The sequence below is a fragment of the Embiotoca jacksoni genome, unplaced genomic scaffold (assembly GCF_022577435.1).
Source record: "Embiotoca jacksoni isolate LCO1_2020_lvr unplaced genomic scaffold, fEmbJac1.0.p SCAF_7, whole genome shotgun sequence".
Classification (NCBI taxonomy): Eukaryota; Metazoa; Chordata; class Actinopteri; family Embiotocidae; genus Embiotoca; species Embiotoca jacksoni.
In genome coordinates, this window is record NW_027185425.1 from 3,276,533 (window position 1) to 3,291,091 (window position 14,559).

General features: G+C 40.4%; 1 protein-coding gene across 3 annotated transcripts in view; it reads left to right on the forward strand.

The window, feature by feature from the left end:
* The window catches only part of LOC138214315 (ephrin type-A receptor 7-like), a 195,028-nt gene that overhangs the window by 156,139 nt on the left and 24,330 nt on the right, over positions 1-14,559 (forward strand). For all 3 annotated transcript variants that reach the window (XM_069175830.1, XM_069175831.1, XM_069175832.1), the window contains exons 6-8: positions 7,556-7,680; positions 11,041-11,332; positions 13,105-13,213. In XM_069175830.1, coding sequence (XP_069031931.1) covers positions 7,556-7,680; positions 11,041-11,332; positions 13,105-13,213 — 526 coding nt within the window. The remainder of the gene's footprint in view (positions 1-7,555; positions 7,681-11,040; positions 11,333-13,104; positions 13,214-14,559) is intronic.

The window sequence follows — 14,559 nt, forward strand, 5'->3', positions numbered from 1 at the left end:
ACGCTGATGATGGCTGAAACAGGTATTGCATATAGCTCTGCAAGTACCGGTATTCATAACCGTGCAGCTGTCTTGTTAGCTGATTTGTGCATTGTGGGCATGCCATTATTTTTAAGCACATTTTTCAGAGCCTGTTGTTATTGTGCAGCTGGATCGTTCTTATCAGGCCCTCTTGAATATATCATACAGAGAGGGATTCTGTGTCCCGCTCGCTGTTGGTCTCTCACTCACTCACCCACTGACGGACACATTTAATCAAGCCACACTCTCTTCTGTGTCGCAGACACAAACACACACACACACACACACACACACACACACCTTTGGACACTCGTGCACACACCTTTGTGGATCAAGTCCCTGCAACATATCATTGTGTAGTTGAGATGGAAATGCTTCTCCACCAGGTGTCTGTCATGCACCAGTCCTCCCACTCACAGACAACGACATCCAGGTTGGTGTGTGTCTATATGTGTGCGTTACACCTAGACAAGACTCATTCCCTCTAAACACCTCTCCTCCGTTTTTCTTCCGACACTCATATGAATGATAGTATTACCTACCTCTGACTGCAGCTGCTTCTGAAGCAGGATCCTGGATAATATAATTTTGTCCCTCTTCTTTCCTCCTGTCTCCATCCTTGTACATACTGCTGCTACCCTTATAAAGTATGTACTGTTGGATGTATGTATACAATTGGGACATACTACGTCATCATAAAAAAAGGGGCCTTGAAAGGGGCGCGACAAAGGATCCGATTTGGAACGAGTACACTTCCTTTTAAAGCCTCTTCTTCATCGTCTTCTGGTACTTTTGGCATACTACATTAAAAATACTGTCTATTGGGACATACTAATTCTCCTCCTGGCATACTACACAGTATGATAGCATAGATATTGGAACGCAGGGCATTTTTCCTTTCCTCCTCCTGTTCTGCTCTTTCTCTTCCTTCCAGGATACTTTGGTTATGTTGAGTAGAGCAGAATAATTGTGTGTTCTATTTGCAATGAAGGTTTACTGGTGGTTGTATGCCGATAGAGCAGCATACACCCGAGAGGATAGCAACATTTTTCTCCACACAAATAACACTTGAAAGTGTGTAGCAGGGGATTTTGACTCTAGATAGTTAATAGTCTTCCAGCAGGATATTTGAATAGTTGATTATTGAGTAAAACCCATCAATGAATCAGGTCAAACGCAACAGTAAATAATTCATTTTCTGATAAGATTTTTTGCGTGAATCAAAAGTTTGGGTCGTAGACTCACTGTAAAGTAACGAAATTCCAGCTAAAGTTGACCAGGCAACCATTTGGCCACTTGAAACTTTAATGAGATGTCACTGGAATTTTTGAGCCTTTCATAAAAATACCTGGAAGCCCCAGGAAGCCGAACCAAAAGGAGCTAAATGTTCCCAGTCGTCTGCTGTCAGTCACGTAAATCGTTGCAGTATCCATTTAACTCCAGGCGGAAGCCGGTGGTGCTGTGCCCGGAGGGACCGTCGCTGCTGCTTCCTCTTAACCCTTTGAACGAGAGCAGGCCTGACAGATACAGTTCTCTCAATCACGCCTGTCTGCAACTTTTACACTCTTTCTACCATCTTGTCTCTTCATTAACGCTGCGCACGCAGTCAATCACTGCCTTCAATATGCGTATCGGCACACTGGGGTGAGCGAGAAGTAGAACAATGAAACCTCCTCCCGAGAAGATGGATGTCATCTCAGCGGAGGCACAAACAGGCCTGCGGGGAACAACGGATTCCCCCGAGAACAGAGATGGAGACGGAGCTGTGTCGGGCAAAAGGAGAGATAAGAAGACGGAGCGAGTGAGAGACAGAATTTGCAGAAAGAGGACCCGTGGATGTGAGGATAAGGGAGAGAAGTGAAGAATGAGTCTGAGATGTTCAGCCCCGCTCGCGCTGTCGCCTCTGGGGAGAGGAGCTCCTCTGCCTGTCTCCTTTGATAACGAAACAGAGATGCCAGTTGCACCTCAGCTGCCTCGGTACACATGGATGCAGGAGCCTACAGCGGCGATTGGTATTTTGTGCCAAAGTCTATTCACAGAGCTACCTGCCACAGAGACCTGAGCACAGAGCCACCACGTTAACCCCCCCCCCCCTCCCCTCCGTGTCTCCAGAATGACAGCGGTGGATGTTGAGTGGTCTGAATTGTAACTTATAAGAACATAGGGTTTTGTTCAGAAAAATATTTTTTGATGTGCGTAAGCGAGGACCAAATGCACTTCACACATTCATCAAAGCAAATTTACATCATATACAATATAGGAAACTATAGCTAGAACTTTAAGGAGCAAAAGTGTTAATACAAGATAAGAAGTCTTTCTAATGGAACGTTTACTTGTTTATGTTCCTTTACTTTTTCCCTTTTTTTTTTTTAGAGCGGGGGTCTCCAACCTTTTTTCCTCTGAGAACTACTTTGACAAAATGAAAATGTCCGAGAGCTACTCATGTTTATTCACATAGCTGAGCTACACCCAATCCAGCTGAATAAGCTTTTTTATGTGAAAAATAACAAATTGATTCAACAGCATGCGATTCTTTTTTTCTGGCGGGGGGCAGACAAAGGTGGAGCAGATCAAGGGGACATTGTGCACTCGTTAATCGATCGCATTGATAGCGTTGTTCTCTCTGACAGGGTCAAAATAAATAGATAAAAAAAATGCTAAAATGGATCGCCAAATATACCTGAGCAGCCCGCCCAAGTAAGTCTTTTTGTGTGGGAAACACTGTATAGTGTTAAAACCTTCTGTGAGGTCACCAGTTACTGGTAGCTCGCGAGCTACGGGTTGCAGACCTAGCTAACAGTACTTTAAAACACAACAAATATCGAACTAGTGCATGGCAAGACAGAGAGTATTTTTTTATTTTTTTTATTTTTTTTAAATAATCTTAAAATCACCATGTCATTCAGGACAAGTCAGATAGAGGTTCTATATAAACATGATACCCAGCCCGAGCTTTACTTTCATAGAGAAGTTGAATCACTGAGAAATATAGCTATGTGCTGCTTGTTTGTCATTTCTGCCATCTCGTCTACTTCCTCATGCCTCACTTTTTGCTATCATCATGTGTCCCTTTGAAGTATAGACCATAATCTGCGTCAATGATTGGCATGTGTACTACTGGATCTTTCATATAGGATCTGATCTGCTGTACGTCTGTGATGAGTGCCTATGAGTGTGTCCACCGAGTCATTTCTGCTGTATGATGAGGCTTAGAAAAGCATCTGCTGTGTACTTCCATGGCAGAGCTGGAGAGGCTTATTGCCCACAAGGCCATCACCTCTTCGATATTACTTGTGAAAATCGTTGTGCAATTGCATGCGTTTTCATGTGTGTGTATGTGTGTACCTATGTGGGTCCAAAAAACATTTCAGATTGTAGTCTGCTTCGATTTCTTGCTCTGAAATAAAGATCCAAACTCAAAACTACCCACCGTTTCCTGCCATACACTCGTGTGTGTGTGTGTGTGTGTGTGTGTGTGTGTGTGTGTGTGTGTGTGTGTGTGTGTGTGTGTGTGTTTGGATGGAAGTGGTGAGAGTCTGCCTAAACAAATCTGTGTGTATGTCTCCACAACTGTTATTAATTATTGCCCATTGGTTGCATTAAAATTCTTCATAGATAAAACATTGACTGTGTTCATAATGTTGTGCTTCCCTTAGTACACATGTTAGTACTCTTATTTGTGTCGTACTTGAATTTTGACAGGATAGCGTTGTCTCCAACCGCACACTGCCATTCTGCACATACTGGAAACAACCGTAACATTTGAATGCATCACCTGCCAACATATCTGCCGGCTTTCCCAATAAATTAACGTGTTTTAGTGCCATTTGTATTTTACACACACAACAAACAATCTGATTATTTTGAAAATTCTTTACGTCAGTCGTCCTACCCGTTCTGCTATGTAGCCAAGATGGCAACCGCTGAAACATTGGGCCATTTTGAGTGTATTATTCCAGGTACTTGTAGCGCACTGCATCTTTCCATTCTTGTCAGTGTGAACGTATATATGCACTTAAAACAGTGAGTGTTAGTATGTATGCAATTAGGAACACAGCTATTGTGCTGACATTTAAAGTGTTAATAAGGAATGTTAGTAAGTAAACGTACAAATGTGAGAAAACTATAAAATGTGACGATGGCGATCTGTGAAAGATGAAACTTTTCCTCTGTTCCGAGGGGACATTTGAGGTATGCAAAGTTAAAATATCAGTAGCTCTTTTGATGCTACTTTGTCTGCCACACAACTTAGAGTCCGCTTCTTTGTGGCTGAAGATGTGGAAACACAAGTTTAACCTTTGAATTACTTGTATATTTGACCCGTTAAATGATCGTGCGTGTGCCTCAATAGAGGAATTATGCTTACCTGTTTATTGTATGTCAGATTGATCTGTGATGCGATCTGGAGTTTGGAGGCAGGCAGCAGTCTTATGCATAATTCAGCACACAAGAAAGGAAAGAATAGCAAACAGTAGCCTGCAGAGCAGGTTGACACTGTGTTCTTGGTTTAGTATGTTAGGGTGAGTTACTTTTTGTGTTTTGGTGTCGAGGGCTTTGAGCGAGGAGAGAGTGTCTGTTCAAGCCTCGTTTCACTTTGAAGAGTCATCTTATCGAGCTCCGTTCCTCGAGTCCATCTCAAATACTACGAGAAGGTCAATCTTACGTGATCAGCCGTCTACATTATTGTTGTTCACTGTTGGTTTTCTGTTCCTCAAGTCCATCTCAGCTGTGTACTTTATTCTTTATTTCCAAATATTTTGTGTACTGTGGAAGTTAGTCTTTTTTTTTAAATTTATTTATTATGAGTTAAGCTACACCAGCCCAGTATCACAACAAAACGTGAAATAGACAGGCTTGTACACTACAGCAAAACGTGAAATAGCCACGCTTTGCCCTGTCTAGGTGTGAAAGTTAGACGTTTTCCTGTATTGGACAGAAATGAAACTTGCTTCACGCTTCGAACCATGTGATTTACAGGAAAATTGGTTTTCAAATTCAAAATCTCTGTTCCAGGAACTTGGTCACATGATCCAGCATCACGTGACATTTACGTGCATGTTAGTATCACGCTTATAAAACGTGTGACTTTTACACCTACACAGGCCAAAGCGGGGCTATCTCACTTTTTGCCGTAGTGGACGGGGGTCTATTTCACGCTTTGCCGTGATACCGGGTTGGCTACACTCTTTTTCCTCTTCACTAAATGGCTGTACAGATTCATTAATCAATAAGAGTAATTTCCCTGCTGGTGTTTATTTACATTCCTGTGTAGTGTTCATTAGCATCTTTCCTTTTCCATAAATGCCTTCCTTTTCTACTATCCCCCTACTGTGTATGCATCTATATGTTGTGCTGCATTGACACCATGTAGTGACAATCTTTAAATGACCCGGCGTCTCAAAGCAATATTAATACTTACAAAATGCAAATCATTAACATTTTCTCAACACTTTGGATGATTATGATAAATATTTCAAGACGTTTGCATTCATTCCCTCTTATCTGTTTGTTTGCTTGTTTATGAGCTCAAATTGATTGATTCCATAATCTGTATAAAAACGTGTCCATATAAATGACATAATCTGAAAAACCTGCAAAGTCTGTATGTCACTGAATCCAACTAAATTATTATTATAAATAGAAAAAAAGATAATACCTAATCATCAACCTATTCATTAGATTGTTCGTTCCTCATTTTGGCTGTAGACAATCTAAAACACGCACAAACAGGGAAATCATTCCCCTTTTTTTTCAAATCTTTTTCAAATTTGATTTTTTGAAATCAAATGATAAATGTAGCGCCCATGCATGCACACATATGCACATCAGTGTCAGTATCCCCCATCTTTCTGAAATACCACAAAACGTCACAGAGGTATTGATGAAGGATGCATGATACCTGTGTTTTCGAAGACATCAAAAAACAGACAGATGGAGGAGGACAGTGAAAGATGGAGATGCGGGCAGACAGAGTGTCTTTGATCCGCTGCCAAAAACGACTGTATTGTCCTGCTGTTTGAGAGGAGTAGCACAGATGCTGTGTGTGTGTGTGTGTGTGTGTGTGTGTGTGTGTGTGTGTGTGTGTGTGTGTGTGTGTGTGTGTGTGTGTGTGTGTGTGTGTGTGTGTTTGGTGGATTATTTTGTGTGTTTCCATCGTTTTGCCGGTGAATGACAGGCAGAACATATTCATTAGTGTGCCGTTTTCATTCAGGAAAGATATTAATTGATCGTAAAGATCAGGAAAGAGATTTGCAGGAAGTGGGCAAGAAAGTAATAAGATAAAAACAGATGGCACACAGGAACAGAATCGGAAACTGAAAGAAACAGAAGGAAGAGGGATCACGTCTTTGGGAAAGGAAGGCGTTGAAAGATGTCAAATTATGTGAAAAACAGAAAAGAATTGTCATCCAATACAGAATAAATGACAGAAAATACCTCTTACTCAGCCACTAAGCTGAGACCTAATGGCCTTAATAGCACCAATCCTCCCAAACATAAAGGTTTTTCTTCTAAACTAACAGCAACCTATTATTTTTCTTTGTAGTTTTGACTGACAAACCATTTTGCTACTTCATTAAACATGGCATAATTAGCATTATAGCAAGAAAGGGTGGTGCTGGTTCATTATCATACTATTGTCAGCCTGTCATTTGTTGACAGAATTAAAGAACTGGTATTTCGTCAGTAATGAAATTGTTTGCTTGGTGAGTCAGTGTCAATACACACCACATCTAAATTTGGAAACCGTTGTACAGATAATTAATATTCTTGTTTGGTTCCCTGTCGTGATGAATGAGAGATGAAATATGTGTCATTGCAGCTCTCCTGGATTGAGTCCGAAAAAGTTCTGCGGTCAGTTTAATAGAAAGACTCGGAGAAGAAATGGAGAATTCAGATCAAGAGCTTCTGCATCCGTCTGTCTCGTGTCGATACGGACATGTCAACCAATCCATATGCGCATCGATCAATTGTCAGTCCCGATGTACAGACCCAGGTTCCGTTGAGCGCCACACACACACACACACACACACACACACACACACACACACACACACACACACACAAAGAAACGTATGCAGTGTTTGTCCATTCATGGGAATTTTGAGTGCAATGAAGTTGTCCGCTCTGACGGGCTTCAGCTTCAATGATTAATGCGTACTTCTTCCATACCTACTTCGGTTTGTTCTCCTCACCTTACATCTGTGCTGGACTTTCCCACGTGTCCTTTTATGCCCACAGTCCACATTTGTTTGCCCTCCCACCTCAGAAATGAAAACGCAGTGGGCTCTGCTGCGGAATATATCAGTGCCTGGTTCCTACAAAATCCTCCTTGTAAGAGAACTCGCCGTATATCTCCTTTGACCTTTTCCCACACATGCAGGCTTTGTGTAAAAACTGTAAATACAGGAGAATTACGATGGTTTCTGATGTCCTCCAGAAAAGCTCCTCAAGCTATTGTGTATATATTGAATGAGACCGAAGTCCCCAAAGTCAGCTTTCTCCTCTTTTTCTCCCTCCTCCTCTTTATCTGCAGCGCCATCTCTTATCAGTGAGCTGCGAGCGGAGAAGATCGAGCAGAAGAGCATCACCCTGGTGTGGAGGGAGCCGTCTTACCCAAACAGCAGCCGCACCGAATACGAAGTCAAATACTACGAGAAGGTAAATCTTACGTGATCAGCCGTCTACATTATTGTTGTCCACTGTTGGTTTTGTTATATCACCCATGTTTTTCTCCATCCGGTCTCAGCTCTAACATTTAGGCTGCAGTAAAGTTTATTTCTTCACGTTTGCTCTTGATAGAAATTGCCTAAAAAATACAGCAACTCAATGCAGGAAAGCAGAAGAAGGATCTAAAGGTTAAAGGAAAATGTTAAGAAATATGTTCAGCTCTTTGGACATTATGCCTTTGAGCTCAAATGAAACATCTTCATAGCTGATATTAGTGACCAGATTTCAACATGTTCTATACATATGGGGATACGGGGTGGAGATTGTTTGTAGCTGCTCTTAAACCTGGTTAGGTTGAGGCTCAAAGAACACTTCAATGGGGAAAACGAACGCTTTGGGTTACAATTGTAACCCGAACTGTGTTGTACATTAAAATGACTACTCCCTTCTAGTCATGTAACCGTTGTTGTCTTAGCAACAGTAATTCCAATCGACTTGTGGTTGGAAACGGGACGCAAACATCACAGTATCAAACCATCCACCCAAACCTACCTCCTCTTAACAAGGAAAAACTTACATAATTTGATTATTATTTAAATAAATAAATACTTTCAATTGAATGAGCTGTTTTTATATAAGATCTGATGTAGGTTTTTTTTGGCGGAGTACAGTCTTCACGATTTTTCAGTACTGATGCGAGTGGGCGTCACTAAATAATATGAACCTGCCGTGCAGAAATGCCAAAGATTTGTTTGAGATGAACAGGAAGACAAGTCTCGGTACATATTTTGTAATTTGCCCAACAACCAAATTTAAGGGAGTTTACCATGAAAAAAAAAAGTATGGTTAAAATTACAGGAACAGAGGCAGCAGAGATCTTCTAACTATATGGATCAAACCATCACATTACACAAATCAATAGTGTCTTTAGACCCCTGCTGCATCTGAAATGTTTCTTTCAAACCCATGTCTTAGTTTGTATTTCAGGCTGTGTCTAAAGTTTTCCCAAAGTTCGAGATAACCCTGACGACATTTTCAGGTTTTTTTATTTATTTTTTTATATAACTTTGAAACACTTCCTCCAGAGTCACGGGGGAAACAATAGAACTGCTTTAGGTCACTGCAGTCGATTTGTGACATCAAAAACACGAAAACATTTACCCTTTTGCTTTGATCTACGACACTAATTTGCCACCAAGCCACATGGTGAACGATAAAAGCTGCATAATTTAATGGCGAGAGCACAAAATCAACCGAAGGAAGAGATACGGCAGTGTTTTTACAACCCTTTCCTTAAGATTAAATCGTTGTTTTGAATAAAAGTAATTTGTTTCTTTTGGAGTGTTTCATGGGCCGATTATGTATAAACCTGATTCCATATTACCGCTACATTTATTTTGCTTTCATGGCTAACGACTGTAATTTCATCGGCCCTATCGTGCTCATTTAACGTAGCACTTAGTCAGATTGTGGCTGCCCCATCAACAGTCATAGTCTCCACAGTAAATCTGTCATGCACATAAACCACAGCTGTCGCACTCACTCTTCACCATTTTCACATGCTGCATTTTGTGACAATGCCAGGTCTCTCTTTCACCCATTTTCACATCTCCTTCTCTTCTCTATCCTTCACCATATTTAATAAAGCCCTTTTCTGTGCCGCTCTACTCCCACATCTTTAGAGAAAATAGAGGAAAAGATTTAGAGGAGGGGTAGGCGAGGACCGACATGTGGAAAGAAAAGAGAGTAAAAGAGGGTATACACTGGAATGAGATGCCTTTGTTGTAACTGATGGAAAGAAAAGGTTAAAGATGGTATTTGGGGCGGATGAAGGCGGGAAAATGACTTGGTGGAAAGATACTTGTAAGAACACGATTATAGAAAGAAACGAATGAAAGTTCTTGGTGGAACGAGGTGTAGAAGAAAAGCAGAGCGAGGGGAAACAGATGAATATAAAAAAAATGTACGAGATCGATGGGAACAACACCGAAAAAGACAGGAACATTGTTGAAAGGCCATAAAAAGAAAAGGCAATAAAGCTACAATGCAACAAAGAGCCTATTAAAGAATAAAATATGACTGTGTTTAGTCAGTAGCCTCTTTCGCCCTTCTTTTGTTATCACAGTACAGATTTACAGTATGGGCTCACATAGTGTTTAATTGAATCACTTGTTAAACATTTGACCAATTTAACATGAATTATTCAAATGTGTTTAATCTGGATCGTAACAAATAGCACATTGTTGACAATAATAATGATTAACATTCTTAATGAATAATCATGATTAATTCGGTTTATTCATAACTTGACATTAGGACGTGTCATCTCTGAGTGTTGTGCAAAAAAAAACCACTCACTACTCCATATTTTCTTCTATATTTCTGTCCCACAGTATATGAACTCTACCTATCTATTTTTATTGCATTCTTTGTGTCACTCTGATTTTCTACTGTCTTTATTCCCTCCTTTCATGGTCATACATGAAAATAATTAGGTGTGTAGTGGGTGGTTTTAGTTAAATGGTAACAAATTTTACGCTGCTTAGCATGCTAGCACTTAAATAGCAATGACGAGGCCGATAGAAATGTCCTACATTTTGCGTTTCTTTTCAAAAATAAAAGTAATTACATACAATTTGAATTTGACCTGAAGATGTCACCAAGTTTGCAAGAAAATTGTCTGCACAAAGTTTTATTTTTCCATTTTTCAACCTCTTTTCATCCTTGAACATCAGTCAGATTTACCTTCAGATCTGTTTTACGAGCTCCATCATCGCTCGCAGTGATCTCATTGACATGCAAAGGCAGACATGCAAACATGCAAACATACAAACAGGACTGTTTGTCGAAAAGGGCGGAGGTGGGAAATGGATTGCAATGAACAGGCAAAAACAAACATATCACTCACAAGTGGAGTTATTATGGTAATGTGTGTTACCTACGTACTTAGCCCCATTGTGCCCGTTTGTGAGGCGTGAGTCATTCTCACAGACAAACAGATGAGCACCGTATTTTCTAAAGACTTTACTAATGAATAGAGTCACACTGTTATTATTGTTTGGGGGAAAAAAAACAAAGTGTAGAACAAAACGTCTTGAACGCAGCTAAAGAAGTCTTCCTCCTGATTTTGGCTTCACAAACGGTCTAAATAAATGAAACGCCACCAAAGCGTTTGATTTTGTTACAGAACTGTCTTGCACGTCCCACAGCATTACAAACACAGCCTTGGAAATGAGCAAGTCATCTCACAAATGGATTCCACCTACTCAGTCTCACTCCTCCGCCACTTCCTCCTCCTGTTTCTCTCTTTCTTTGTTTCTCTGTTTCTCACTTCACTTCGTGTCTCCGCAGGAACAAAAGGATCAGAGTTATTCGACTGTGAAGACCGCCGCCACACGGATCAGTGTCAACAACCTCAAACCCGGCACCACATATGTCTTCCTCATCCGCCCCTTCTCCACGCCGGCCCCCTCCTCGTCCCTGTCTTCCTCCCCGCGCTCATCCTCCTCTTCACCCTCGTCCCCCTCTACTTCTTCCTCTTCTTCTTCGTCCTCCTCCTCCTCCTCCTCCTCCTCGTCTTCCCCGCTGCCCATTGACTACGGAGCGTACAGCGCTCCCCTGGAGCTGCAGACACTTGGCGAGTGTGAGTATCTGTTTTACGCCTCCTCCCCCCTTCTCCTCCTCACTTTCACTCCTTTCTCCTCAGTTCCTCCTCTTAGCACTGCCAGGCGTGTGCAGGCACCTGGCCAGCCCACACAATGAGGCGTGTTGCTCGAGTACGAGCTAGGCAGGGACTGGGACGGGGATGTGTCTAAGATTATGTGTGAAGATTTAGGATTTTACCAGCAAGCTGTGAAATGGCTCTTCTTTTTGCAAGTGGATATTGTGTCCCTTGTGCCACCTCAGGGTCTGGTTGGGATTGTGTTTTCATGCCTCGTGCTTCTCATGAATTCTTTGTTTTGAACCTTTTTATTGAACCAGGAAACAGATTTGTTGAGAATTCTTAGTCGTACAGCGCTGAGCTGCTTCACATTATTCATATAACTCGCCTAATCGGTGCCCTGCCAACATACTAGCTCCTACTGAACAGTTGGCTAAAGACCAGCTGCTCTTCCAGACATCATTTATTCATGTATTTTTTTTTTAAGTGTCTTGGCTTGCACACAAAAGTTAGAGGTTCTTCTTTGTTTTGTTTTGTTTTAGGCAAAGGAAGTTTTACATGGAGAGGTTTTTGGACAATTTACATTTGGTTTTCACCACCTAGCCCCAGGCTAGCCAAAGTTTGAAATGAGTGACGACTAGACCCACACACACACAAAGCACAGAAACTTACAGTGGCTGTGTATGAAACACACGCATTGAATACAAAATCACCATATGTTACCATCAAAATAATCACGCCGTTATTATCTGTCAATTGAATTTGTTTCCTTCCTTATTTTCCAGACAGTGCACATTGATCAGCATTTACTAAGATGAATGTAATGTGCTGGGGTTAGCTCAGCAGCTAATTTGAAAAATCAACCAAAAACGGACCAAAAAAAAGTAGAAGCATAAAGTAGAGTAAGAATACAAACAATAACAAGAAACTGGAAGAAATGCAGCTCAGCTCTTTGTCCTGACAATCTTAAACCAACAATACAAGTGGACAAGTGTGCCCCGTTAAGTGACCACTTATCTATAAAAACATCACATAATGCATGATTACGAGTTTAAATCTAAATTACTATAATGAATGCAATTCCTGATTTCCATGGATACATGATGTGTTAAGCAAGAGGAACCTTTTGTGCAAAGGTTTGTCAGGCGACCGCTGCAGCACCGATGAGAGAAAAGATAATGATAATGAGTGATAACAAGGTCAACAACCTGTTTGTAAACCCAACATGAAAGAGAAATATTTTAATTGCCACTAAAAACGATGTAAACATGAAAAATCTATAATTGTATGACGACTAGCAAAACCTAATATCTGCTGATGAAGATGATGTGATGTGATTGAAATCTCCAGAACAGCTACTAAATAGATTTGTAGATTATTTTTCGATGGAAAATGACCATCGGTTTTACTGCAACAACAGCACAAGTATGCCGAGTTTTATAGAAACAAATTGCTGTACTATTTCTCATCCTTCAATTTATATGAATATTTTAGATGGCATATTATAGTAGGAGGGTCAGGAGAGAATATTTATAATCTTTCAAAAATGATGGCAGCCAAAAAATGTCAGTTTATACTCAACACTTAATTGCTCCATAATTTGCGTTCTGCTCATGTCCAATGTACTTTAACTGAATATATGTGTAGTGCATGCTGGGTTGTTAAATAGAAAACTGTGTTTCTTTGCCTATTTCTGCTCAACTGTTGTGGTTGTGTTCATATGTGCGATCCGTTTTGCATTTTGTTATTTCCAGTGGCCCTGGCGTCCAGCGAACAGAGTCCGGTGGTGATCATTGTTGTCGTGTCTGTGGCTGCCCTCATCATGCTGCTCTCCATGGGAGTCGGGCTGCTCATCTGGAGGAGGTAGATATGACTGTACAGACGTAAACGTGCACACATCAGATTAATTAATCATCCACTAATACACTTCCTACAGCTCATTGTGTTATCCCAAGATTTGTAATGCCCTTCGTATGTTACACAAACACACACTGACATTCACATGTGTACAAACACAACATGCACATCATAGACTCAATCACACAATCGGTCAGGAGTGCTACTCCATCATACACCAGATTACAATAATCTGTTAACAAGAGGAGATCCGCTGTGAAAGGACTGTGCAGTGAAAGTGAGAGAAGTGCGCAATCACAATACACACTCGCTACGGTTTAATATGAAACATAAAGACGTCAGCTTCATAATAGTGCAGGAGAAAACGTTGGTAGGGTCAGAACCTTCTTTCACGTTCATAGGTCTTTGCTGTCTAATTAATTTCCTCAAATAGAAGTGGGTATGAAAGGTTAAAGCAGTGTCACAACTGACACGGTTATCTAAAACCAATAGTTTGCTTCACCTCTTGGGCATACACAGAATCAAAGGCTTTGTGTTTGTGTTTTACAAAGATAGTCAATGGTCCATCTTCATTATTTTACCATAAATTCATGGAAGATCTAAAGATTACAGCACACAACTTAAGTTTAAAGCAACACAGGTGATGACAATAACTTTATTCACTACTGTGGTGACTTCATTATTTCAGCATAGTGCTTCAACTAATTAAATTGAGATTCTTTCAAATATAAAGTATTTTGTGGTGGCAGGAAAATCATTCAGACAGCAGTAATCAGTCTGAATGGTCTTTGTTTCTTCTTTTCTGATTAGCTTTCAAGTGGCAGCCTGGTGCTCTTCAGTTCAGCTTGGATCATTTTGTTTTTTCAAAACTGAAGAGAATTAATTGCAATGCGGCTTTTAATCTTCACAACCAACCAGCATAAGATTAGGTGACGCTAGCCAATAAGTGTTATGATAGCATGGTTTTAAGAACTGTAAAGTAGGACAATTTAAGAACACTGCCTTGATTAATTTAATTGATTTCTGATGATTAGGAGACCTTACTGGAGTTTTCCCAGCAATGCGAGTAATATTGTTACAAGGTGTAACTACATGTATATTATGTTAATACTATAATACTAAAGACAATGTATAGACAATCATAAGTGACTTGTACACAATAACAAAAATGGTCAGATATGAATTTCTTGCCTGTTAAAATGTAAACAAGACAAATAAATTGCTGAACCATGTATGAAATACTACATGGCTTTTAATTTGAAACAGGGACTTTTAATTTGAGATGAGGGCTTTTAATTTGAAACAGGGGCTTTTAATTTGAGATGAGGGCTTTTAATTTGAAACTAGGGCTT